This window comes from Mixophyes fleayi, chromosome 4 (genome assembly GCF_038048845.1).
Source record: "Mixophyes fleayi isolate aMixFle1 chromosome 4, aMixFle1.hap1, whole genome shotgun sequence".
NCBI lineage: Eukaryota > Metazoa > Chordata > Amphibia > Anura > Limnodynastidae > Mixophyes > Mixophyes fleayi.
In genome coordinates this window covers 137,908,701-137,933,951 of record NC_134405.1, presented here as the reverse complement: position 1 = coordinate 137,933,951, position 25,251 = coordinate 137,908,701, and the positions used below count along the sequence as shown (strand labels likewise).

The window sequence follows — 25,251 nt, the reverse complement described above, 5'->3', positions numbered from 1 at the left end:
ATTACATCATATTAACTATATTATTTATCAGTTGCTCTATCATCACTTTAACTTCTGCAAACTACTCTGCTGTGTTCCAATTTATGCAAAGAAAAGCATTTGCTTTCATATATACCCTAGTTATTTGGTACAGACCGTTGCCGAAATTGCAGAAAGTTCGCCACTGACCTTGACATTGAGTTGTTGGATCCTGTGTTCTTTATGGTGCACTTGTGTAAGAGCATCACTCAGCTGAGTTCGTAGGTTGTGCACTTCTGTCTGCGCGCTCTGAAGCTCTTCATACAAACTGCTGGAACCGTCATCAGGGATCTGAAAGAGAGAACTCACGTGTTGAAGTGTTGTAATCCACTCACCATGCATAATATATATATATATATATATATATATATATATATATATATATATATATATATATATATATATATATCTATATATATATATCTATATAAATACAAGTTAACCCGTGCATGATGCTCATGCATTCTAGTCAAATCAAGCTACTTAAGGTCTTAAAAAGGTTCGTGTCATGCATTTGGGTCTAGCCCAAGCCTCCTCAGGGGAAGAGAGTTACTTCCCAACGCAAGCGCCCTTTTTAATGTGTGTTCATGAGGTAAAATTACCTCACGAAAATGAGTTTGAGCCCTCAACTCGTAAATTTAGCCTTTACTACCCTTCCCACGGGGAGAAGGGGGATGATGGAATTTAACTGACTTCACTATTCTAATTTTTTTGTCAAATAATGTCAGTATACAAAATTTCAGGTCAATTGGATGAGCCCTTTCTGAGAAAATAGTTTCTTCTACCTCTACTGCATGCAGTCTCTTCTAATCTGGGCAGTGTCAATCCAGATGCTGCATCATAGATATTGGACCAACTGTGTACAGGCAACATTATAAGTAAGGTGGTTATATATTTCCCATAGTAGGATAAGTTGCGATGAGACTCATTTCTTATGTAAATACAGAGGAAATCAGTTTCGTCTGTACCTCACGACAGGACAGAGAGACTGTATGTGTGTAAACACAGTCTTCATTTAAACACATGGGTGACATTTATTTTACATTTGTTTCTCCACTATTAAAACAGGCAAAGTGTTTGTGAAGTAAAATGCCTCATGTGATGCAGAGGAGAGGTTATAAATCTCTACTACAACACAGAGCTATATTTTTCTGAAAATATGAGGAAAGCACATGGCAGGTCTCACATGTATAAGACACTGCAAAGTGGCAGATTGTGGCAGCCCCATGTGACGGGGACTGCCAAGTGGCAGCCCCATGTGACGGGGACTGCCAAGTGGCAGCCCCATGTGACGGGGACTGCCAAGTGGCAGCCCCATGTGACGGGGACTGCCAAGTGGCAGCCCCATGTGACGGGGACTGCCAAGTGGCAGCCACGGACTGCCAAGTGGCAGCCACGGACTGACAAGTGGCAGTTGGTGGCAGCCACATGTGACGGGGGACTGACAAGTGGCAACTGGTGAAAGTTTAGACAGCACTTGATAACTTAACCCCTTCACCGCTGAATTTTCTATTAAATAATGTGCAACCACTAATGGAGCAACAGCCAGAGCCTGAAGCAATTACTGTAATTTGGCAGTTTTTAAAATGGCCACTATTACACTTTTGTGCATCAAGAAATACAGAGAAAGGCTAAGAACGTCTCAGGTAAATAACACAGGATACACACACCCTGGGCTAGTGCCAATCGTGCCCTCTGTGGAGCAATAGTTTAGCACAGATATAATTGAGGACTGACTATCCACGGCACCAGAGACAACAGACACAGAGTGTTGGCACTAGGTGGTCTTGGATGTGTGCACTGTATAGAGTGGCTGTTGGAGAACCACTTGGCTGTCCACTGATCTGACATAGGCAGAAATATCAGGGAAACAAAAACCCCTTCCTGCCTCTGATGACAGGTGTAAAGCTTAGCCAGTCTGGCATAAGGAGTTTGTGGAGTAAGGTGGCTGAAGAAGAATTAATATTAAGCTTAAAAACAAATGGGCACTAAAGTGAAGAGCTACATGACAAATCTGTCAGTTACTTTTTGTTGCTGAAGTACTGGTATGTAATATAATGGACACTTTTTCTTATTTGTCAATTTCAGTATTTTAAAGTTGTGACTACTATCTGTTATACCTTATCTCTTTGGTAAGAGCTCTGCAAAGTTCTTTCCACTTCCCTGCGTGGTGCCTTAAACTCGTCTTGCAGTCTACGATGTTCCTCCTGCAGACCACCCATGGCTATGGACATATTCTGAAGTTGTTCCTGTGATACTTGAAGATCGGAGGTCATTCTGTTAACCTCCTCTTCCCGCACTTGTAAACTCAAAGTAAGCTCTTTTAGCTGCATTTCTATCTTGTACTGCTGCTCCTTGCTCTCGGACAGCATGACTTTGAGGCTATCCCTTTCTGTTTTTACTGTGTTAAGCTCTATATTCAGGGCAGATCCTTCCTTGAGCTGCTCTTGTAATCTCTGTATTTCTTCCTCAGCTAAATCATGACTGTCCTGCAAAGATCTCATGGACCCTTCAAATGCATGAAGCTGTGCCTTAAGAGAGGAGATTTCTTCGCTTGCATTTAGCAGCCGCTGTTCTGCTTCCATTAGATCCCTTGCCAGTTCCGCTACCCTTTCTTCTGCAGTCTCAGCCTCATTGCGCAATATGCCAGTATCATGTTGTATGCTCTTCATCTTCTTGTTCATTTCATCTTCTGCACACTGTACTTGCTGTTTAGCCTCTGCTTGAATGCGAGAGGTTTCTTCTTTAACATGTGACAATTCCTTCTGTATCTGTTGTAGTTCATCTTTCTGCATTTTCATTGCTTGTTCCTCCTGTGCAAGCTGGCTTGCTCGAGCCTCATTCTCAGTTTGTAGTTGAGATACACAGAGATTCAGGCTGTCAACCTCCACCTGTAATCCCTGTTTTGCCTTCTTTGTTTCATCTAGCTCCTGCTGCAATATCTCTCTTTGGCCTATTTCACGATTCAACAGCTCATCTTGGTTAATTTGCTCTTGTCTTAGCTTTTCAATCTCCTGTAACTTTTCCCCTAGGAGCTGTTTCAGTTGTGAATCCTTCAATGAGATTAGCTCTTTCAAGTCTTCCCGGTACCGAATAAGCTGAGCATTCAATTTTGCATTCTGTGCATTTAAGTCATCAGTGCGGCTATGAAGGAATCTTAATTCCTCGCGTAGCTTGTTACTCTCAGCTGCTGCTTCTTGTATTAGCCCATCCTTGGCAAGAATTGCATCGAGATGTCGCTGCTCCAACTGTTGGTAGTCACTCAACACACATTCTCTCTCCTCCTGCAGTGAGCACATGGACTTGGTGAATGCCACTAGCTGAGCTTTACTTTGATTAGCCTCCTCTTGCGTGACCTTTAATCGAGTTGTTAATTTGTCTATCTTCTCTTGCATTGTCCTTCCGTCTTGCTCAGCCTCTTCAAGTCTCTCTTTTAGTGCCTTGAATTCAATAGCATGTAGATCATGCAGTTCCCCAACAGCTGTACTCACTGCTTCATCACGAGCGCTTAACAACCTCACCACATCTTGCTCTTTTTGCTCTAACTCTATGTGCAACTGGTCTATTAGAGATTTGGAAGCCTGCAAGTCCCTTTGGATCTGCTCATTTAGCAACTTCCAATCTTGGACCTCTGCCTCTAAGTTTTTTATTGCTCCCAGCAGATTCTCCTTTTCAGACTGGAACCGTTTCAGTTCTCCATCAGTGGTTTCCAGTAGGCTCAGCCTATCTCTTGCTTCCTCACTGCGCAGTTTCAGCTCTTCCTGACAGGTACTATGCTTCTTCTGTTCTTCCTCCAGACAGGAAGAAAGGATTGCCTTCTCTTCCAACAGGGAATCTCGCATTTTAAGATGGACTTCTGATTCAGCCTGCCCAGTTGCAATAAGTTCATTATTCTCCAACTGAAGTCTGTGAATAAAGGAAATTAGAAACAAATAAAATGGGGACTGAGAAGTATATGTTTACTGGGATCACTGTGCAAAAGAAAAAAAATAATAATCTTACCTGGTTACTTGAACCTTTAGTTCTTCCATTTGTAATGTGATATGTAGCAGCTCATTTCTAATATCCACACATGCCTTCTCCTTGTCACTGATCTCAATATCCTTCTTGTGCATCGTCTCAGTGAATTTCTCACTCCATTTCTTGGACTCTTCTATAACACGGTCTCTGTCATTTTGCAAAGAGCACATGCTATGCGTAAAAGCTGCCAGCTTAGCTATATTTTGGTTTAAGTTACCTTGTAAATCCTTCAGTTCCAGGTTCTTTTCATCCAAAGAATTGTGTAGGTTGACAATAGAACCCTCAAGTTGTTCTTTTTCTTGCTGAAGCAAATGTATCTTCTCCTGTAAATTAACCATTTGCTTCAGATGTTTGTCTCTCTCCTGTTCAAGTCTGTTATCCATTTCCTCATCTTTCTTTTTCACCATTAGTTTAGCATTTTCAGTTATTGCCCGCATTTCATCCTTCAGTTTCATGTTTTCAGCCAAGACCCTGGCAGCCTCACTCTGGGTGTCATCAAGCAGCACATGAAGAGCTGTTAGATCAGCCTGAGCCTTCTGTGTGTTTACCATAGCTTTAGCTACCCGATCGTCAGAGGCCACTTTTTCTTTCGCACACTCATTGTGCACAAATTCTAGAGCTTTAATAGCTCTTTCCAACCCACTGATGGTCTCTTGATACTGTATACAATCTTTCTGTAGGTGGCGGACCTCTTGCTGCTTTTCTTTGAGCAACTCTTGAAGCTCCTTTGATTGGGTTTTCCTACCCTTTTCACCCTGATGCACAGATTTTAACTTTTCTAGATATTCTTTCTGTACCTCCGACAGTACTTCAGCTTTCTGTCTTTCCAGCTGTCGCCTTTCCTCCTCCAACTGGAGATGAAGGACCTCTAACTCTCTCTGCAAATTATCATTTTTGATCTGCAAGTCAATGGCATCTTGCTGAAAGTTTCCAATGCTTCCATTAAGCTCTGCCATCTGATTCATCAGCCGCTCCTCCAACTCATCCTTATCAAGCTCTATGGCTTGCTTCAGCCGGTTTTGTTTAGCCAGGTCATTTACAACTATTTGATATTTTTTTTCCCAATTTGCAATTTCTTTCTCCAATTTGTTACCCTCATCTTGAGTACTTATTAGTTGAGTCTCCAACCGTTGCTTATTCTCCTTCAAGACATTGATCTCTTCACTCATGGTCTCAATTTCATGTTCCATTGTCTTGGTATTGTTTTCTAGTTTCATGATAAGTTCTTCAAGCTGTGAAATTTTCTCTAGGTTTTCCCTTTGTTGGTTTCCTTCATGCTCTGCAACCAGCTCTAAAGAAGTCTGACTTTCTCCAGTTACCACTTCACTTTCTTTGGGTGGTGGACAAGCTACATCAACAGCTTCATGTTTACTGACCACTTTCTTTTTTACTTCTGACATATGCTCTTCCAGAGTATTTTGTAAATCCAACTCAACATTGTGTAATTTGAGCTTTAAGGTTTCAATTTCATGAGCTATAGCATCCTTTTCAGACTTGACCCCTTCCAGTTGCAATAGCAGGTTATTATTTTCTGAGTGGACCTTCTCTAACTCCTCTTTCAGCCTGGTATTTTCTCCCTGAGCTGTGTCATACATTTGTTCCCTGATTGTTGGCTGTGATTCTCCCCTCAATCTGTCATTTTCTTCTTCTAGCTCAAGTATTTTTTGTTGCTTTGATTTGGCAAATTTCCTCATCTTTTCCTTGATACTTTCAATCTCCTGTTCGGACTCTTCCAGTTGCTTCTCTACTTCTTTCTTTTCAGCCTCCACACTTTTCATCTTACTAAAGACCTCCTGCTTCTCCTGTCTCACTGTTTCTACTGCACGCTTCATCCTGTCTGTTTCATTACTAACATTCTCATAGGACTGCAGTAGTGTCTCATACTCTTTCTGTAGCTCAGAGAGCCTTTCCTTCCACTCAGATGTTTGTGAATTTTGTGATTTTCCCAAATATTCCAACTCTTTTCTTAAGTCATCTTTTTCTTGTGTAATGCCTGCCAAAGCTAGCTTCAAGCTTTCACATGAAGCTTCAAAATTCTGATTTTCCAGTAAGCATTTGTCAATTTCCATAATTAATTTGTCTCGTTCTTCTTTCTGGGCAGTAAATGACTTTTGCAAGTTGTCTTTTTCAATACTCAGTTGGGTAACTGAACCTTCTGCTATTTGTAATCTGTTGGACAAGTCTTCCTTATGATTCTTCAGTGTGCCCAACTCCAATTTCAATGCTTTGCTTTCTTTGAGTGCTTCTTTTCGGGAGATCAGTGCAGCTTGAAGCTTTCTCTGAAGAGACTGCTTGCCCTTTGCTTCCTCCACATCTTGATCATGCTTCTGCTGTACTTCAAGAACCTGTATTTCAAGCTTTCTATGGTGTTCCTCATATTCTTTAGCTTGAGACTCCACTTGAGTTTTAAGAGACAAGATCACATCGTCTTTCTCTGACAACAATAGATTAGCGTTCTTAAGAGCTAAATTTTGTTCTTCCAACTCCTGGTGAAGATGTACAACTTCCTCTCTCTTAATAGTTAATTCTTCTTTTATATTTCCTATGGTAAATTCATGGAGAGTAGATATTTCTGTTTTGCTGCCTTCCAGCTCTGCCTTCAGAGTAGAAGCTTGTGCTTCTAAATCCTGACATTTCTCTCTCTCATGTTTTAGTTGTCTAGTCAAATCGTCAAGAGTATCATGTAGATGTGAAATCTCTTCCAAACGTTCATTAAATGCCTTTTCCCAGTGCAAGACTTTCAACTCCAGTTCATTTCTCTGGGTTTGAAGCAGATCCAACTGTGTTTGGTAGCTCTTCGGAGTCATATCTACAGGAGAAGACTTGTCAACAAGAGAGTCTTCCACATCTGCAGGTGAAAATTCTACCCAGTCTTTTCCCCAATTTGATTCATCAGTATTATCATCTGAAGTAACCATCAAATTCAGTCCGTCGGATATATTAGACATAGTATCTTGTGGTTTTCCCAATGGATAGAGCCTCCCAGTTTGTGTCCCTCTTTCTTCAAGAAATCTCTCATGACCCTGATTTGAAATCTGATTCTCCTGTAAATGTTTATACCTTTCCTGCAAGAGATTAAACTCTTCTTTCTGCTGCTTTAGCTGTTCCCGATGGTGACGATCTTTCTCTTGGGCTTTTTTAATAGTGTCTTTGCGAGAGTTCAATGCTTCTTGAACTTTCTTTTGAAGATTTTCTTTATCATGCTCAAGACTATTTATTCTGTTCTCAAGTTGAAGTTTTGCATCAGTTTCATCCTCAGCATTTAAGTGACTAGTCATGACCATAGCATCTGACCCTTGAGATTCTGCTGTCAATCTTTCCATCTGCTCTTTGTTTAAAGACTCAATATGTCTTGACTTTTCACTTAGCTCTACTGTTAATTCTTCAATCAAAGTTTGAAGCCGTTCATTAGCTGCACTTTTTTCAGCTAGTTCACTCCTGACATTTTCCAATGCAGATGCCTTTTCATCCACTTGTTCTTGTAGAATCTCTTCTTTGTTTTGCTCAGATACCTCCTGGACAACAGATTTATCTTCAAGATCATCACTCCCAACCCAGTAATCCCTATCTTGTTTATCTGTATGTTTTACAACATGTTGCTCCAGTACTGACACTTTCTTGGCCAGTTCCTTTCTGCTGACTAATGCAGCCTGTAATTTTTTCTTTAGCTGTTTGGTCTCTTTCATGTAATACTGTAGCTGAGTCTGTAGGTCATCTTTCTCATTTAATTCTGACTTGCTCTCATCTTGTTGTGGTCTACTTTTGCAAGAATGCAGCTGATGCTCTAATGCATTCTTCTCTGCTTGCAGACATTCAATGGCATTCAAGCTATTCTGTTCTTTCTCTGCTAAAAGTTGCAACTGCTGTTCAAAGTCATGCTTCTGGGCTTCTACCTGGATCTGCAACTCATTGTGTTCCTTCTGTTTCCCCAGGAGCTCAAGTGTCTGATCTTGTAGTTGGATTTGCAAAACTTCTCGCTCTTCCCGAACAGACTTAATAATTTCTTGGCTTTGCATGTAATTGGATGTTACCAATTCCAACTGACTATTCAGCTCAACAAGTTCCCTTTGAACAGACTCCAACATCTCTTGAACTTGAGATTTCTCTTTAGTAATATTTTCTAATTGTAGCCGTATCTCTACATTTTCTATCTGCAATACATCCAATGATTCTTTCAACTTCCCACTTTGATCTTGGATGGCTGAGCTCAACTGTTCTTTTAGTGCCTTTATCTCTTTTCCCATTGAGTATTTTTCTTCATTTAGGAGGACCACCTTATCAGATAGGCTGTGGCTAATCTCTGCAACCTGCTGATCCTTCTCTGTTAAAGATTGTTGTAGGCTCTGTATCTCTGCAGCCTTCTGAGAGAGCAATGCTTGAAGGGAGGCTGTTTCAAGCTCATTACTGGCAAGTACCTCAGAGAGTCTCTCCTCTTTGTTTTGACTTAGGTTGAGCATTTCTTTTAAGCTCTCAATGTGCCTTTCTTTATCTTTTAACTGATCTTCCTGTTGTTTTGAAATTGCATTTTGGTCAGACAATAGCAAATTCTGATGATCTAAGTCTTTCTGCAGAGCAGTGATTTTTGAGTCTTTACACTTTGACTCATTCTCTAAACTATTTACTTGTTCTACTAATATATTCTGACTTTCATAGTTGGTCAACTGTTGCTTTTCTATCTCTGCATTCTCAGTCAGAGGCAGCTTTTCTGCAGGTGGATGTTCTTTTAGCAGACTCTGAAGTTTAAAAGCTATAGCCTCCTTCTCAGAGGTCACACCCTCTAGCCGATATTGAAGGTCGGTCACTAATTTTTTCATTAATAGAACTTCAGAATCTCCATCTCCATTCACACTCTCCTTGTCCAATGTCAATAATGCAGCCTGACATTTCATATCAGAAGTGTCATGATCTTGGATGTTGTGAATAGTCTCTTCTATAGTTTGCTCAAATGGCATATATTTGTTTAGAGCTCCTTCCAGTGTTAGTTCTCCTTTTAGCTTCTTTACTTCTTCTTGAGTATCCATTAAGTCCATCATGAGAAGAGACAGTTGCTTCTCCTTCACCTCTTCCACAGAAATATCAACAAGAATTTCCTGAGATACTGAATGTGTTTCTACATTCAGAGTAGAGTGCAGCGTCTAAAAGAGAGTAGGTTGGTAACTATTGTGACTGAAAGACAAATGTTTGGCAATTGCATTATATGTTCCTACACTTAATCAAAAACATCTACAACAAAGGTTTTCAGAAGCAGATTAAAACATTAATTCTTGTACGAACGGAACAATTCTGTTTTAATTAAGAATCATACTAGGAATAATATCTTGAATTCTAAAGCTGCGCAAACAATATTCCTGCATTTACGTTTTCTCAGTGGGTAATACTCTTAACATACTATAAATATGTGGGTTCCATTTGCTGTTCCACTGTGTATTTTCAAATATAAATGCAAAAATCTGTATTGATTTGTGAATATCCTTTAAATACATCTGAGAAGAATTTTAGAAGAAATTATTTGAAAATGATTACTTTTCGTATGACTGTATACTGATATGCTTAGCTAGTCTTGTACAGTGATTATTTTTTCTAATGACTTGTAAAAAATTAAAAGTGCACAGTTTTGAGAGATTTATAGTGATAGTTCCTCAGTATGCAGCAATTTATGAAAACATGCTGATTATTAAGCAAACGTCTTTATGGTGTCACTAAAACACTATTAATGCATTTTTTCATAAATCACACACAGGCTATTTAAGCATGCATGCAAAACAAAAAACAAAACATTGCATGCATTTGTCCCTGGCATCTTCACAATGAACATCTCCTTTCATACGTACTTACAATGACGACTGTTGTCAAATGCGACTTCAGCCAATCACGATGTAGGAAGAAGCCGGCGGCACTTAATGATGTCACTGAGAAACGCGACTGTATTATTGCTGCTGTTAAGGGGGTAATGTAAGTATGTGGCGATGTACAATGTAGGAGCCTTTGTAAACTACATTGTACATGGGTGCATACTTACATTACCCCCTTAACAACAGCGATAATACCGTCGCCATGGTGAGTGATGTCATCAAGTGGAGGCGGCTTCTTACTTGGTCGTGATTGGGTGAAGTCGCTTTGAAGAGGAGTCGTCATTGCTGATGGTCAGGATGGAGCCTCATGTCCGGGTGCTTGGCATCAATATGCCGTACTCCACCCGCTTCCTTTCATAACATTTCAAGTTATTCACTGGCCTGGACTTGCTTAAAGTTCAATAAAAACTGGAAAAATGGGGGTGTTCTACAACTTTTACCTACTAATAACTGAAATGAGAGGCATTTATTTTGAAAGTCACATACATAGTTTCATTTTCAGTTTGGCTAAATGTCTGCAGAAATCATTCTTTTAGGGGGGTATTCAATTGTCCGCGGGATCCGGTGCGGAAAAACTAATACCGTTAATACGGTAATCTTTCGCTGGATTTCAGCGCGCAGCTCCCTGAGCTGCGAGCTGAAATCCAGCGAGTAAATTACAGTAATAACGGTAATCCTGAGCGGACCGCGGGATTTTCGGCAATCCCGCCGACAATTGAATACCCCCCTTATTACTGTATTGCTCACTATAAGCCTACATAGGCAAGAAGTTGTAGTTCAAACATAGCTAAGCAGCTTTAGGTTCTCTAAGCAAGTAATTCTACATGTGTAATATTATCTTACCTGTTGACCATCCACTGATTCCAGACACTTTTCTGTAGAAAATGTGATATGGGAATCTAAAAGAGAACACAATATTTTAATGAAATGACATAACAAGAGATTACAGATTTGACAAAATCCAATTTCACCCCAGTTGTCATTTATTTGCGAACAAAAGATTAGAAGATGATTCACTATTTACGTTAGGACAAATTAAAAAAAAAAAAAAAAATACTCCATCTCCTGCATCTGAATGCAAATGAAAATTAGTAGGACAATGATCTATAAAATATGGAATGCGTTATTTTTGTTTAATAATTATTTAACTTAAGTAGTGCTAACATTGTTGAACCAGCGCTATTGACAATACAATTCCTCTATTAATCTATGCTACATCACAAAAGGCTAACAGCTTAAATATGTGCTCAAATGCCAAGGTCTAATTGATGCGTATTGTAATGTATGCTATTAAGAGTCACCCTTGTTGTCACTTTTACCATTAGGAGGTCAATGCTTGGGTATCTGTAGCTATATATAATGTCTAGATATCCGTAGCTATAATTAGATGAAATTATGGGTAGTCATGGATCCAAATAATTTATTGGATTGCCATATTTGGTGTCATGAAAGATTTTATTTTATTTTATTCCCAGTGAGGTTAAATTGACAACTATTGCATTGGGTTATTTTGTTTTGCCTTAAACTGCATCAAATACAATTAGACTTTATAAAAATGAAATGTGATGTAACTAATTTTTTTTCAAACTTGCTATGCAAGTTCCTTCATCCTCCCCTCAAAGTTCACAGTGATCAGACCCAAGAACCAGATCGGACTCTGAGGTTCTCCGATGAACAGGAGTCAATCAGTAATTTAGGAGGGCTCTGGCTATTCACTTCAGAACACTCTGCAAGTAAATACTGCTGTTATAACAGCTACATGACAGAGGAGGATGCACAGGTAGGTAGCTGGGTAACAGTTACTAGGGGTAGCAGAGGGAGGAAGAGGCAGGCCAGCTCTGAGCTAAGCAATCCCAGCAGATTTGCCAGACTGGATGAAGATACTGTGGAAGGCAGTTCAGAATTGGTAGAGTTGGATGAGACTGCTTCCTCTAGCAACCAGGGGAATGGTCTCTCCAGCATAGAGGGAACCAAAGTTACTCAGGGACCCAGGCAGATTGTGGTGGTAGGGGATTCAATTATTAGGAAGGTAGATAGGGCAATCTGTTACTGGGACCGTGCATGCCGAACAGTGTGTTGTCTCCCGGGTGCTCGGACTCGGCATATTGCGGATTGGGTGGACAGATTGTTCGGAGAGGCTGGGAATGACCCAGCGGTTTTGGTGCATGTTGGCACCAATGACCGAGTTAGAGGAAGAAGGGGTGTCCTAAAGAATGATTTCAGGGACATAGGTCGCAAACTTAAGGCAAGGACATCCAAGGTAGTATTTTCAGAAATACTACCTGTGCCACACGCTAGTCCAGGGAGGCAGCGGGAGATTAGGGAGGTTAATGCGTGGCTAAAAGATTGGTGTAGGAAGGAGGGTTTTGGATTCTTAGAGCACTGAGCTGATTTCTCGGTCAGTTGCCATCTTTATTGTCGTGATGGATTGCACCTGAATGAGGAGGGGGCTGCAGTGCTAGGGGAGAGGATGGTAAGAAGGTTGGAGGAGATTTTAAACTAGACTCCGGGGGGAGGGGCAAGCAAGTATTTATGGGATAGACATTGAGAGTAGTAAGGAGGAATTTAACAAGAGTCAAGGGGGTGGAGAGGGGTGAAAGGGAAGCATAGCCGATAAGGAGAGGCCCTTTTTAAAGCAAAAAGAAATACCTAAGGGAGGCAATAGACTTAAGTGTATGCTTGCAAATGCAAGAAGCCCGACAGGTAAAATGGGGGAGTTAGAGCTAGTAGCAATGAATGAGCAGAATGATATAGGTATTACGGAGACCTGGTGGGCTGATACACATGACTGGGCAGTCAACTTGGAAGGCTATTCTCCCTTCAGGAGGGATAGGGTAAATAAAAGGGGAGGAGGAGTATGTCTTTATATTAAGCCAGAATTAAAACCAAGTATTCAGGAAGTTATATATGAGAATATTGGTGATAATATAGAGGCATTGTGGGTGGAAATATCCAGCGGAGGAAGAAGTTCAGAGAAGTTGCTGATAGGGATATGCTATAAACCGCCAGATATTAGTACGATTGAGGAAGCCCAACTTCTACAGCAAATTGAAAAGGCTACACAACTAGGTCAAATTTTAATTATGGGGGATTTTAATTATCCGGACATTGACTGGAGTACTGAAACCTGCGGTACAGCTAGGGGAAATAGGTTTCTGAGCACGCTAAAAGACCATTACTTGTCCCAATTAGTAGAGGAACCAACTAGGAACCGGACTATACTGGACCTAGTAATAACAAACAATGTAGACGTAATATCAAATATTCAAGTAAGGGAGCACTTGGGAAACAGTGATCATAATATGGTCTCTTTTGAAATTAGTTTCCAGAAGCAACAGTATAAGGGATCAACTAGGACTTTAAACTTTAGAAAGGCAAATTTTAATATGTTAAAGGAGTCTATAAAGAGCACAGACTGGGACAAAGCCTTTGAAGGAAAAAATACGGAAGAAAAGTGGGCTGTCTTTAAAATGTTGTTGGAAACATACACGTATAAAGTTCATTCCTATGGGAAATAAATGTAAAAGAATTAAGTCTAAACCAATGTGGCTAAATAAAAAGGTAAGGGAAGAAATGCAAAGGAAGAAGCGTGCATTTAAATTGTTTAAGTCTGAAGGGTCAGAGGAGTCCTTCCATAGGTACAAGGAATGTAATAAAACATGCAAAAAGGAAATTAGATTGGCTAAATTAGAAAATGAAAGGCACGTTGCAAAAGAAAGTAAGACAAACCCCAAAAAGTTTTTTAAGTATATAAATGGCAAAAGGATTAAAAAAGATAATTTAGGACCCCTAAGAAGTGAGATGGGTGAATTGATAAATGATACTAAGGAAAAAGCAGAGGTATTAAACACTTTCTTTTCTTCAGTATTTACTAGAGAGGAACAAATGGTAGAAGTAATACATAAAAATGTAAATGAAACCATGCCATTAATTAATACTTGGTTGTCAGAGGAAGAAGTCCAAAGGTGACTGAAGAATATTAAGATAAATAAAGCTCCAGGTCCAGATGGCATACACCCAAGGGTCCTTATGGAGTTAAATTCGGAAATAGCTAGACCGCTATTCTTAATTTTCAGAGATTCAATCTCATCAGGCTCAGTACCAAGGGATTGGCGAATAGCAGATGTGGTGCCGTTGTTTAAAAAGGGGACGAGATCACAACCAGGGAATTATAGACCTGTAAGCCTGACATCAATATTGGGGAAACTACTGGAAGGTATTTTAAGGGATAGTATTCAGGATTACTTGGTACGCCATAAAATTATTAGTGGGAATCCACATTAATTTGTGAGGGATAGGTCATGTCAAACTAATCTAATTCGTTTCTACGAGGAACTTAGTGGAAACTTAGACCAGGGTAACACAGTAGATATGGTCTACTTAGATTTTGCAAAGGCCTTTGATACAGTGCCACACGAGGTTGGTTTACAAAATTAGGGAACTGGGTCTAGGAATCAACATTTGTACTTGGATCGAAAACTGGTTAGAGAATAGGGAACAGAGAGTTGTGATAAATGGAACATTTTCTAATTGGTCAAAAGTCTTAAGTGGAGTACCTCAAGGTTCCGTGCTGGGGCCACTCCTTTTTAATATATTCATTAATGACCTTGGTGATGGTTTAGAGAGTAAAGTTTCTATTTTTGCAGATGACACTAAACTCTGTAATGTAATAAAATCAGAGCAAGATGTAGCTTCTCTACAGAAGGACTTAAATAAACTGGAGGATTGGGCGGCCAAATGGAATATGAGGTTCAACACAGATAAATGTAAGGTTATGCATTCAGGGATCAAAAACAAGAACGCAATCTATAAATTAAATGGAATTAATTTAGGAGAATCTATAATGGAAAAGGATTTGGGAGTGTTCGTAGACAGTAGACTTAGCAATAGTGCTCAATGTCAAGCAGCAGCTGCAAGGGCAAACAAATTATTGGCATGCATAAAAAGGTGCATAGATGCAAGGGAAGACAGTGTAATTTTGCCACTGTATAAATCGTTGCCAAGACCTTATCTTGAATATGCAGTACAGTTCTGGGCACCACTCTATAAAAAAAATAATTTGGAACTAGAAAGGGTTCAGAGAAGGGCGACAAAATTGATAAAGGGTATGGAGTCATTAAGTTATGAGGAAAGGTTAGCCAGTTTAGGCATGTTTACTTTAGAAAAGAGGCGTCTAAGGGGAGATACCAGGTTTCCCCGATAATAAGACACCGTCTTATTTTTTGTCAAAAAAACACCATAGGGCTTATTTTCAGGGTAGGGCTTATTTTAATTAACGTTGACAGCAATTTCAATTAAACAAAGGTAAAGGTAAATGCTGACCACCAGTGCTGCTTTGATCCTCCATCATGCCCCTCAGTGCTGCTTTGATCCTCCATCATGCCCCTCAGTGCTGCTTTGATCCTCCATCATGCCCCTCAGTGCTGCTTTGATCCTCCATCATGCCCCTCAGTGCTGCTTTGATCCTCCATCATGCCCCTCAGTGCTGCTTTGATCCTCCATCATGCCCCTCAGTGCTGCTTTGATCCTCCATCATGCCCCTCAGTGCTGCTTTGATCCTCCATCATGCCCATCCTCAGTGCTGCATACCTGTTTTTTTCTGCCTCCTGCCTCGCGTCTCAGCTCTCCTTCGCGGCTCTCAACAATGGCGCTGGCACGTCAGGGGGAAGGAAGAGGAGCGCGCTCACTGCTGCAGCCTGTGATTGGATGCCGGCGCAAAATCGCAGCATCCATGTCGGGAAAGGTGGGTGGATAGGGTACCAGTGTGTACCATAGTGGAGCGCAGGGAAAATGGCGCTCGTGATAGGGCTTAATTTCGGGGTAGGGCTTATTTTAGCCGTAGGAAGGGAATTTAGGGTAGGGCTTATAAAGTGACTAGGTCTTATTATCGAGGAAACACGGTATGATTACTATGTACAAATACATTAGGGGTCAATACAGAGAACTTTCATGGGAACTTTTTAACCCAAGGACTATACAAAGGACACGTGGTCACCCTCTAAGTTTAGAGGAGAGGAAATTTCACAACCAGCAAATGGAGGGGTTCTTTACAGTAAGGGCAGTCAAGATATGGAATTCATTGCCAGGGAAGGTTGTGATGGCAGATTCAGTAGATATGTTTAAGAAAGGGTTAGACAAATTTTTAGCGGAAAGGTGTATCCAGGAATACGACCGTTAATTAAAATGTAGGATAGTAGTGGAAATAGGGTAAAAATAGGACTGCAATATTTTCACAATTGAAACAGATTTGGCAGTTGCTTACTCTGGATCAATTTCAAATATAAGTGCCGGATCGCAGGAGATCCAAAATAGGTTGAACTTGATGGACTGGTGTCTTTTTTCAACCTCATCAACTATGTTACTATGACCTAATTAAGGCGCTCTAGACCAATACAGTCATAGCACCCCCTTGACTTCCACTGCAGGCCAAAATGTGGTACATAAAAACGAATCTGTCTTTAATTTAAAATCCGACCTCCTTCACAACGTCCACCAATGTTTATGTTCCCGTGTTTTTTGAAACTCAGATCTACTTGGCTTTTTAAAAGGGTTACAAAAACCTGTGTCCCTCATTTGTTTCCATTAAAATCAAAACTGTATAGCAGAATGGAGGCATTACGAGCGCTACTGAGGGTAAAGAAGGAGGGGGGGGGGGGGTTGTCACTTCTGCGCCTGTACCTATCCTTATCTCTCCAACTAAGTTATCCTCAAGCTTCCTCCCAAAGATATTCAATGTCTTCAGCCTTTACCATGGGATTAAAAAATTACAACATTTTTCTTCTGTTTTCTTTTTACTTTGGAGAACAAAATTTCAGTGTATACCTCTCCCTGTCACAATTTTACACCCAAAAAAATGCTGTCATCCAATCCACTATCTAATTCACAGTTTGTGACTATCTAACCATTTTACTACACCCATCACATGCAGCTTTACCCTAAGTAACAAAATAACACAAGTGGAGAGGTCATTGCCTCCCAGAAGGATCCGCACATTCACAGAGCATCCCAGCTCATCAGACCCTGTACACACTGCATTTTGGATGCAGGAAATTCCCGGGTTGACCCCATTCATACTGAACCCAAGACTGCCCTGGCAATAAGTGCGAGTCATCACAAGAGGAGCTTTGATTAGCTGACAAAGATGAGGTCATTTAAAGGTCATTTCAATCAGCTCCTTTCTGCAAGACCTGGGTTGAAAAACCTGGGTCGCACTGTTCACACTGGTAGCTAGCAGGGATGGACCCGGAAATAACCTTGCAAAAAGTCCCGGGTCATGAGACCCGGGTAGCTGCAGGGACCCTCGTTCACATTGAACCACGACCTGGGTCATTTGGGCTCGCCCTGACAAAATCCCGCATTTTTAGTTCAGTGTGAATTAGAGGGAGCAAAATCTCACTATTACCACTTTCACACTGCCGCCCTGGCAATATCCTGGCTCTATGAACTGGGATATTGCCGGGTGACAGTGCAGGACACCCTGGCAAATAGCCGGGTAGACCGTTTACACTGATCACGGGTCTGCTCGGGTCTCCATGGCATCTTTGATTGGATCCTCTTGTGAGTTTTTTTTTTTTTTTGTTTTTTTTGTTCTTTTAAACACTACAATAGCTTTTGGTGAGACCCGAGAATTAGACCTGGACCCAGGTCGTCTGGCCTTGCCCCGCCAATTACCCAGGTTTTTGAGGCAGTGTGAACGGAATATAAAATGTGTGTCAGAATTGTAACTACTTTATTATAATGGTTGAGGCCAAAAATAATCTTTAGCAAAAACAAAGTATTACCAATATACGTATTACTTAGAGCCTGAAAGTAATACTGAGTTTTTGCTACCTTACATTTACATTAAACACTGTGTTACTTACCTGCTCACAAATTCATCCTTGGTCCTCGGAATCATTTTCTGCATATAAGTAAGTGTGGAGGTGGTTTGAGACAGAGGAAACTGAATATATATGTGCAATCCTCACTGCAGAGCTGCAATTTGCAAAATAACTACCCATTCAACCATGCTAATAACATACAACCTCCCATAGACAAACTGTGTATAAAATGAATTGCTCTTTAACCATTTATATTCCTACAGTTAGAGCTGAAGAGAAATACAAGTTTTTAACTTTTTTTTTTTTTTTCTTTTAACATAGTGATAGTGTTAATAAGTTGGGCAGAATAGTGTCAGGGATATCAGCCAGATACATAAAGTTCTCCCACTGTTAAATTAAGTCACACACAGTTTTTTAAACCGTTGCAGAAATGGATTGTTTTTCATGGTTTCTGACCAGACATTTTTCACATTATTCCCGGTTCAACAGAAAATAGCTTTTCTTTCTCAGTCCATAAAATGTAATGCTACACTGTTTTGTCATAGCAGACTGGGCTTTCTTTTAGCAGCAAAGTAGAAAAATATTTTACGGGCATTGGAAAAAACGTATAAGAAAATTAAATACAAAAAATTACCCTTTCAACTTCCCCAGGTTACTTTACAGAAATGGTGCTACCCCAAATATTTATTCCATAACATAATAGGCTTAATCCCCCATTCCCTCCTCTTCAGGTAGATAGGGTCTCAATGTCAACCCTGCACTGACAGCTTAGGTAATTGACTAACTATTCTGTGCATAATCTATTTTGTTAATGTTGCATATGCAGCACACACATATACAGGTCATATAAGCATAAACTAACTGGCTTAGTGTTGTACACTGAACAAGTCAATTAGCATCTTACCTGCTGTCTCCATGTATTGTGTGTTGGAGTTTGCAAATGACACCTGATGCAATTCATTAACGGTATTGATTACTTCTCCTTCTTCATCATCTCTTTCAGCTTTCACATCCACTCCACCCATCACTGGTTCCTCTTGAGCAAATTTCTCTCTGCTCAGATCTTCATGAGTTTCTCTCTTCTGCTCAAGCTGTGCTACCTGTAGCTCTTGTTGCAATTTATCAAACTCAGTCTGAGCTTGTCTCATCTTCTGTAACTCCTGTTTCATTCTCTCTAACTCATCCAGAGATGTCTGCCCCCTTTCCAGCTCATCTTTCACATGATCAAACTCAGTTAGAGATTCCTTCGCTCTATTCAACTCTTCTCTCAATCTGGACAACTCTTTTTGACTTTCTTTTGCCTTTTCCAGTTCACTTCTTATGCTTTCCAATTCCACATTCCCTTCATCCAATTCATGTTTGGCTTGTTGGACATCTTGTTGACCTTCACTCTCATTGCCCTCTTTAGCTCCGTTCAATCTCTCCAGCTCCACTTTCAAATGTTCTTGAGTCACTTTATCTCTCTCTAGCTCTGCTCTCACTAGCTCCAATTCCTCCTGAGCTCCCTTCTCTCTTTCCAAATCTGATCTCAATCTTTCTATCTCCTCTTGGGCTTGTTTTTCCAGCTTTGCTCTGATTTGCTCCAAATCATGCTGTGCTTGTATGTCCAACTGCTGTCTTGCTTCTTCTATCTGTTTCTTAGCTTCTTTCTCCCTCTCCAATTCATTTCTAAGCAGCTCCATATCATTCTGAGCTTGTTTTCCACGCTCCAGTTCTGCTTTTAGGTTCTCCAACTCGCTATTTGCCTCTCTCTCTTTATCTAGCTCTTCTAGTAACCGTTGGCATACAATATCCTTCTCTTTCAGGGATTCTTTGTACAATACAGTCTGTTGAGCACTTTCTCTCTGCTCAGTAACCACAGATTCCCGCAACGACATTAATTCCTGCTCCATCTGCCGAAACTGCTCAGATAGGACCTAAAAACGGTACATTGCCTATTAGAGATGGCAGTTCTTAAGTGTATGTATGGGGAGGTGGTGGGAGTAGATAGTACAATATATAATAATGTTTATCCAATTTATTGCAAAACACAGTCACAATTTAAAAAAACAAAAAACAAAAACTAGAGTCTATGCAAGCAAGAATATAATAAGAAAAATAGAAAGAACTACACATTTTAAGAAATACTTTTTAGTAGTAAAATACATCATAATAATGTAAATATCTTCCATGGTTTACATGTGGAATATTATTTTAAGTCCTGCAGAGTGTTTTCATGTACACAGTTAAAATTACATATATAAAAAAACGTATAGATATCAATTACTGTATGTAAAATTATATTGTAAGTGTAATATTAAAGGATCTATTAATGGTTTATAAAACTGCATTTTATGAACCAGTTTATAGTACTATAATTATGTATACCATTCATGATCCCATTAAAAGATTTAGGTGTTGTGTAAAATCACTGAAGTAGGCAGTAAAGTCAGAACTCAGACCACTGGACCTGACTATTTACATAGTGTTTCCCCTGTTAAATTAATTAAAAACAGCCAGATTGCTTTTCTTCATCCTCAATTAACTAAGGTAATTCCCAGAGTTGTAAACACTCTGGTTAATTTAATATGGTTAACTTTAATATATTAAGGGGAGTCTCTTGTGATTTTTAATAAATTATTTTCTTACTTTCTTATAAAGCCAAACATTCTGCAATCATTTTGTGAGTATCAGTTCAGGCAATATAGCCCTCTTAACAAATAACGCATTATACAACACACTCACAAGAGTGCATGTTTTTCTATTGATAATAGACCATGTCATCACCACTGACAGTCAGAATTAATTTAAAGAGGATATAGGGCCAGGGAAATCAAATTCAAAGCCTTCAACAAATTTAGGGTGGCAACAGTAGCAAAATAATTTCATAGACAACACTTACCTGCTTCTGGAGTTCAGCGCTCTGTAATTCCTGCTCTAACATCTCCACCACCTGATTGCGGGAGCTTAGCGCTTCACTCTGTTCCTCCAGTTTTCTCTGCAGATGATGAATCTAATTCAGACAATAAGGGATCACTCAGCCTTAATAACCAGGATTGTACAGTCATAAAGCATGTGTAAAAGCACAGCACATCCAAACACAATGTACTGTATCTTTTATGTAGAGATTGCATGGCCAATATAAAACTTAGCTTCTGGTATCTAAATAAGCGACTTGTTTCCAGACACTACTCTCCAGCTTTAAAAAGCTGGGGCCTGATTCATTAAGGATCTTAACTTCAGAAACTTCTTATTTCAGTCTCCTGAACAAAACCATGTCACAATGCAAGGGGTGCAAATTAGAATTCTGTTTTGCACATAAGTTAAATACTAACTGTTTTTTCATGTAGCACACAAATACTTGATAGCTTATTTGTACACTGAAATGTAAAGTTGATATTTGTGTGCTATGTGAAAAAACAGTCAGTATTTAACTTATGTGCAAAACAGAATGCTATGTTACCCCTTGCATAGTAACATGGTTTTGTCCAGGAGACTGAAATAAGTTTCTGAAGTTAAGATCCTTAATGAATCAGGCCCCTGGTGATTATTGTAAGAAAGAGAAAATGTGACTATACCATAGTATCTGTGATATTGCTGGCAGGAAGTCTAAGGCATATTGTTCGGAGATGTAAACCGTATACAGATGAACATTATGGATGTGTTACTAGCAATTTTCCCTTTTCTTTATGTCACGGTATATGTGGACCACAGACACAAGAAAAGTACTCAGATATTGCTGCAGATTTAAGGATCACTCATTCCCCGTGCTAACATAGCACGGTCAGTAACATGAGACAAATGAGTATGATGGCTGATGATTTCTTATGCTGACAAACTGGCAGCAATCAATCTTCATGCATTAAGTATTGTCTAAACACTTCTCTATCACCTGTGCTCCATTCAAAACATGGTGTGATGTACATACAGTATTTGTGTGGCCATTCTTACATCAAGTTCCTGTTTATCCTGTAGTGTCCTAGCAGTGTCTCTACTTTCTTGGAGCGCTTTAGTGAGTTCAGTAACACTTTCTTGGCCATCATGAAGCTGATTTGTCAGGGTGGCAATAGACTCTTGACTCTCGGAGAGTTGTTTTGTCAGCTCATTGATGTTCTTGTGGCTCTCTTGGAGCTGCCTTGTGAGGTCATTAATGTTATCCTGCAGTTTAGAAGTGGTCTCTTCATTGCTCTGTATACCCTGGGATGTTTCCTTCTGCCCCTCAGTGTGTGTATCTTCACTTACATTTTGGCTCACCTGAATGGGAAATTGGAGACTGTTGAGCAATAATGTCAGCCTGAAGGAGACAACACCTTGCAATATCAGGCAACTATTATCATCAGTAATTTATATGGCAAACTAAATCCTGCAGCACCTCACGGTGGGGAAGCGCAGCATAGTGCAAAGACGTAGAGGACCAACAAGAAAAATACAAAAGCAAGTTGTGGCAAAAAAAACAACAAAACATAACAAACAAACAAACAAACAAACAAAAACAACTAAAACCGAGCTGTGGAAAACTACAAAACGAGCTAAGGCAAAATTATAAGACATACAAGCAATGTAAGCATAAAATTAAGCATAATATTGTACATAAGTCATAGTAGGTAAGGTATGCAACAAACAAATGTTATATAGAACATGCAAGAGGCATGATGCACATGTGAACAAAGTTGGAACAGACAATTGACACTATATCGTAGCAAGTGTAACTTTAAAAATAGTATGATGCATGATAATAATCTTATTTAAAACCATTCTGATTATAAGCTGTGCTGGAAAATGCGGTCAGACGATGACAACTACCAGCATACAAGGTCATCTTCCAACTGCATTAACAGGCCCGAGTGAAGCCAGAGGTGATCCAGCCTCATAGTCCGCTCAGAGCTGCAGGATTTTGTCCTGTTTGGCCAAGCAAGTGTGAGACTAGTCTAGATCAGGGAACCCACAAGAATAAAGTAACTAGTGGATGTTGGGGAGAACACAGGACACATAGCATATATTGTGTCCATGTTTGTAAAACAGGTGGCAGAACTTAAATGACAGTAGAAATGTACCTGATTAGTCACTGCTCTCTTGAGTTCCTCAATCTGTTTGTTCAAAGTTGCCACCTTAGCCTTTGCCTGAAGTTTCAATTTGGTAAATTTTGCATCTGAAGCTTCTCTCTCCACCTGAGATCCAGAGACAAATTGTAAGATAACTAAGAATATTTTTTAAAACACTATTACTTAAAAACAATGCAACAATGTAAGCCCAATTCTTATAATTATTGGTAACATAAATTTTTACAGTACCAGCACGCTCCGCGGTCTATATTTTGGGGGGGGGGGGGGGGGGGGGGGGGGCAATAGTAAAAAAAAACAAACATATAGGCTGTGAACAAACAAAGATGTAAGAAGGCTCTGTTTGCAAGTTTACAATCTATAGGAAAATAGAGTTTGGTACACGAGGTTACACGAAATGCTAATTGCAGCCAGATTGCAATGGATGAAAAGTGCTTAGTGTGGTTATATGATCTAGTCACATTACAATGCTGGTTTGGGGGTCAGAAGGTTGTATAGAAAGAATAGAAAGAATAAAAGAGGATTTATGTACTTACGTTAAATCCGTTTCTCTGATTCCGTCTGGGGGACACTGCTTACCATGGGTTGTGGAGGGGAGCTCGGGAGTTGGCACCTAGCTAGTTAACTTTAGCACTGTTGACAGACCCCTCCCCTCTACAAGCCCCCTGCCTCTTCCTCTTCCTGTCAGTTAATTAAAAAGCCCCAAGGAGAAAAGGCCAATCAACCAAAAGCACACAGAAGAAAAGCAGAAGGGAGGGATCGCAGTGTCCCCCAGATGGAATCAGAGAAACGGATTTAACGTAAGTACATAAATCCTCTTTTCTCTTTCATCCAGGCTGGGGAACACTGCTTACCATGGGGACGTTCTAAAGCAGCCCCCTAAGGGTGGGACCACTCTGAAAGCCCCGCTCGTAGAGCACTATGAGAAAAATTTTCATCCGCAGATGCAAATAAACTGATAAAATTTTGTAAAGGTGTGGACAGAGGACCAGGTGGCTGCCCTGCAAAGCTGGTCTGCAGAAGCCCCCCTTCTCACTGCCCAAGACGCCCCCACCGCCCGGGAGGAATGGACCTTAAATCTCTCTGACACAGGATGGTTAGCCTTGATGTAACCTGAGTAATTGTTGCCCTAATCCATCTCGCAATTCACTGCTTAGAGGCTGGCCAACCTCTATGAGAATCATTAAGGACAAACAGAAACACGTTACAACGAATTTGGGAAGCTCTCTAACATATAAGCGGAGAGCCCTAACCACATATAATATATATATCCGTATACACCTGATCAGACAGGTGTATACGGAAGCTGTCCGAAATACCGGAACCAAAGTTTTCGGGCTCAAAAGAAAAGCTGAAACACCCTTCGGAACAAAGGAAGGGAGAGTTCTGAATACCGCTCTGTCCGCATTTTTTTGTAGAATCAATTAAGTTGTGGACAGGACAGAGATCCCAACTCTGAACATTTACGAGCGGAAGCAATGGCTAAGAGAAACATAACCTTGCAGGTTAGAGACCTAATCTGCCGAAAGTAAGGATTTAATGAAAACCCTGTAAGCATATGAAGCACCAGGAAAATATCCAATGGTGCTGTAGGAGAAGTGAAAGGAGGCTAGATATGCAAGACCTCCTGAAGAAACGTCCTGATGTCTGGCATATCTACTAACTTCTGAAAGGCAGAAACCTATACCTTTAAAGAGCCCAAGCAGAGACCTGCCTCAAGACAATCCTGAAGAAAAGGCCAGAATTCGGATAAGACGAAAAGAGGATGTATGACAAGACCTTTGTCACACCCTGTGACATAGGCTCGCCAAATGCGACGATATATGCGAGCCGAACAGGCTTACAAGCTCATAGCAGAGTGTTCACTACACTGGGGGGAAAAACCCCTAGCCCTCCAGAGCCTGGCTACAACAGCCATGCGGTTAAATTTAGCAGAGGTAAATCCTGGTGATGAAAAGGACCCCGAAGGAGAAGATCTTGTCAGTACGGAAGACGAAGTTCTTGTCCTACTGCCATAAAGATTATGTACGCGTACCACACTCGCCACGGCCATGCCGGTGCTATCAGTATTACCGACAGACCGCCTTGCCTCACTCATCGGAGTACTCAAGAAAATATGGAAATTGCGCAAAACCTGGGAAACTTCCTGATGTGTATGGCCATGATATCTATATCCGGTAGACCCCACACCTCTGAACCAGAGACTGAAAAGCTTCCGGATGGAGGGACTACTCCCGTGGCATCATCACATTGCGACTGAAATAATCGGCCTCCCAGTTCTTTATTTCTGAAATGCACACAGCAGAGATTGCTGGAACAAACTGTTCCGCCCAAGCGAATATCTGAGCCGATACCCGCATTGCCGTTGCTCTTCTCGTTCCTCCTTGTCCGTTGACCTATGTCACAGCCATGGCATGACGGACTGAACTCTGAGAAGATGACCCTTGAGAAAAGTTCGGGCCCCCCGAAGGGCCAAAAGAATAGCCTTCAACTCTAATAAGT

The 25,251-nt window shown here is 40.4% G+C and overlaps 1 protein-coding gene across 1 annotated transcript in view; it reads right to left on the bottom strand.

The window, feature by feature from the left end:
* The window catches only part of GOLGB1 (golgin B1), a 49,045-nt gene that overhangs the window by 7,196 nt on the left and 16,598 nt on the right, over positions 1 to 25,251 (bottom strand). The window contains exons 4-11 of the mRNA XM_075208449.1: positions 22,744 to 22,857; positions 21,641 to 21,943; positions 20,592 to 20,702; positions 18,615 to 19,626; positions 10,734 to 10,789; positions 4,021 to 9,173; positions 2,139 to 3,924; positions 169 to 309 (exon numbers count right to left, since the gene is read on the bottom strand). Of these exons, the coding sequence (XP_075064550.1) occupies positions 169 to 309; positions 2,139 to 3,924; positions 4,021 to 9,173; positions 10,734 to 10,789; positions 18,615 to 19,626; positions 20,592 to 20,702; positions 21,641 to 21,943; positions 22,744 to 22,857 (8,676 nt within the window). The remainder of the gene's footprint in view (positions 1 to 168; positions 310 to 2,138; positions 3,925 to 4,020; positions 9,174 to 10,733; positions 10,790 to 18,614; positions 19,627 to 20,591; positions 20,703 to 21,640; positions 21,944 to 22,743; positions 22,858 to 25,251) is intronic.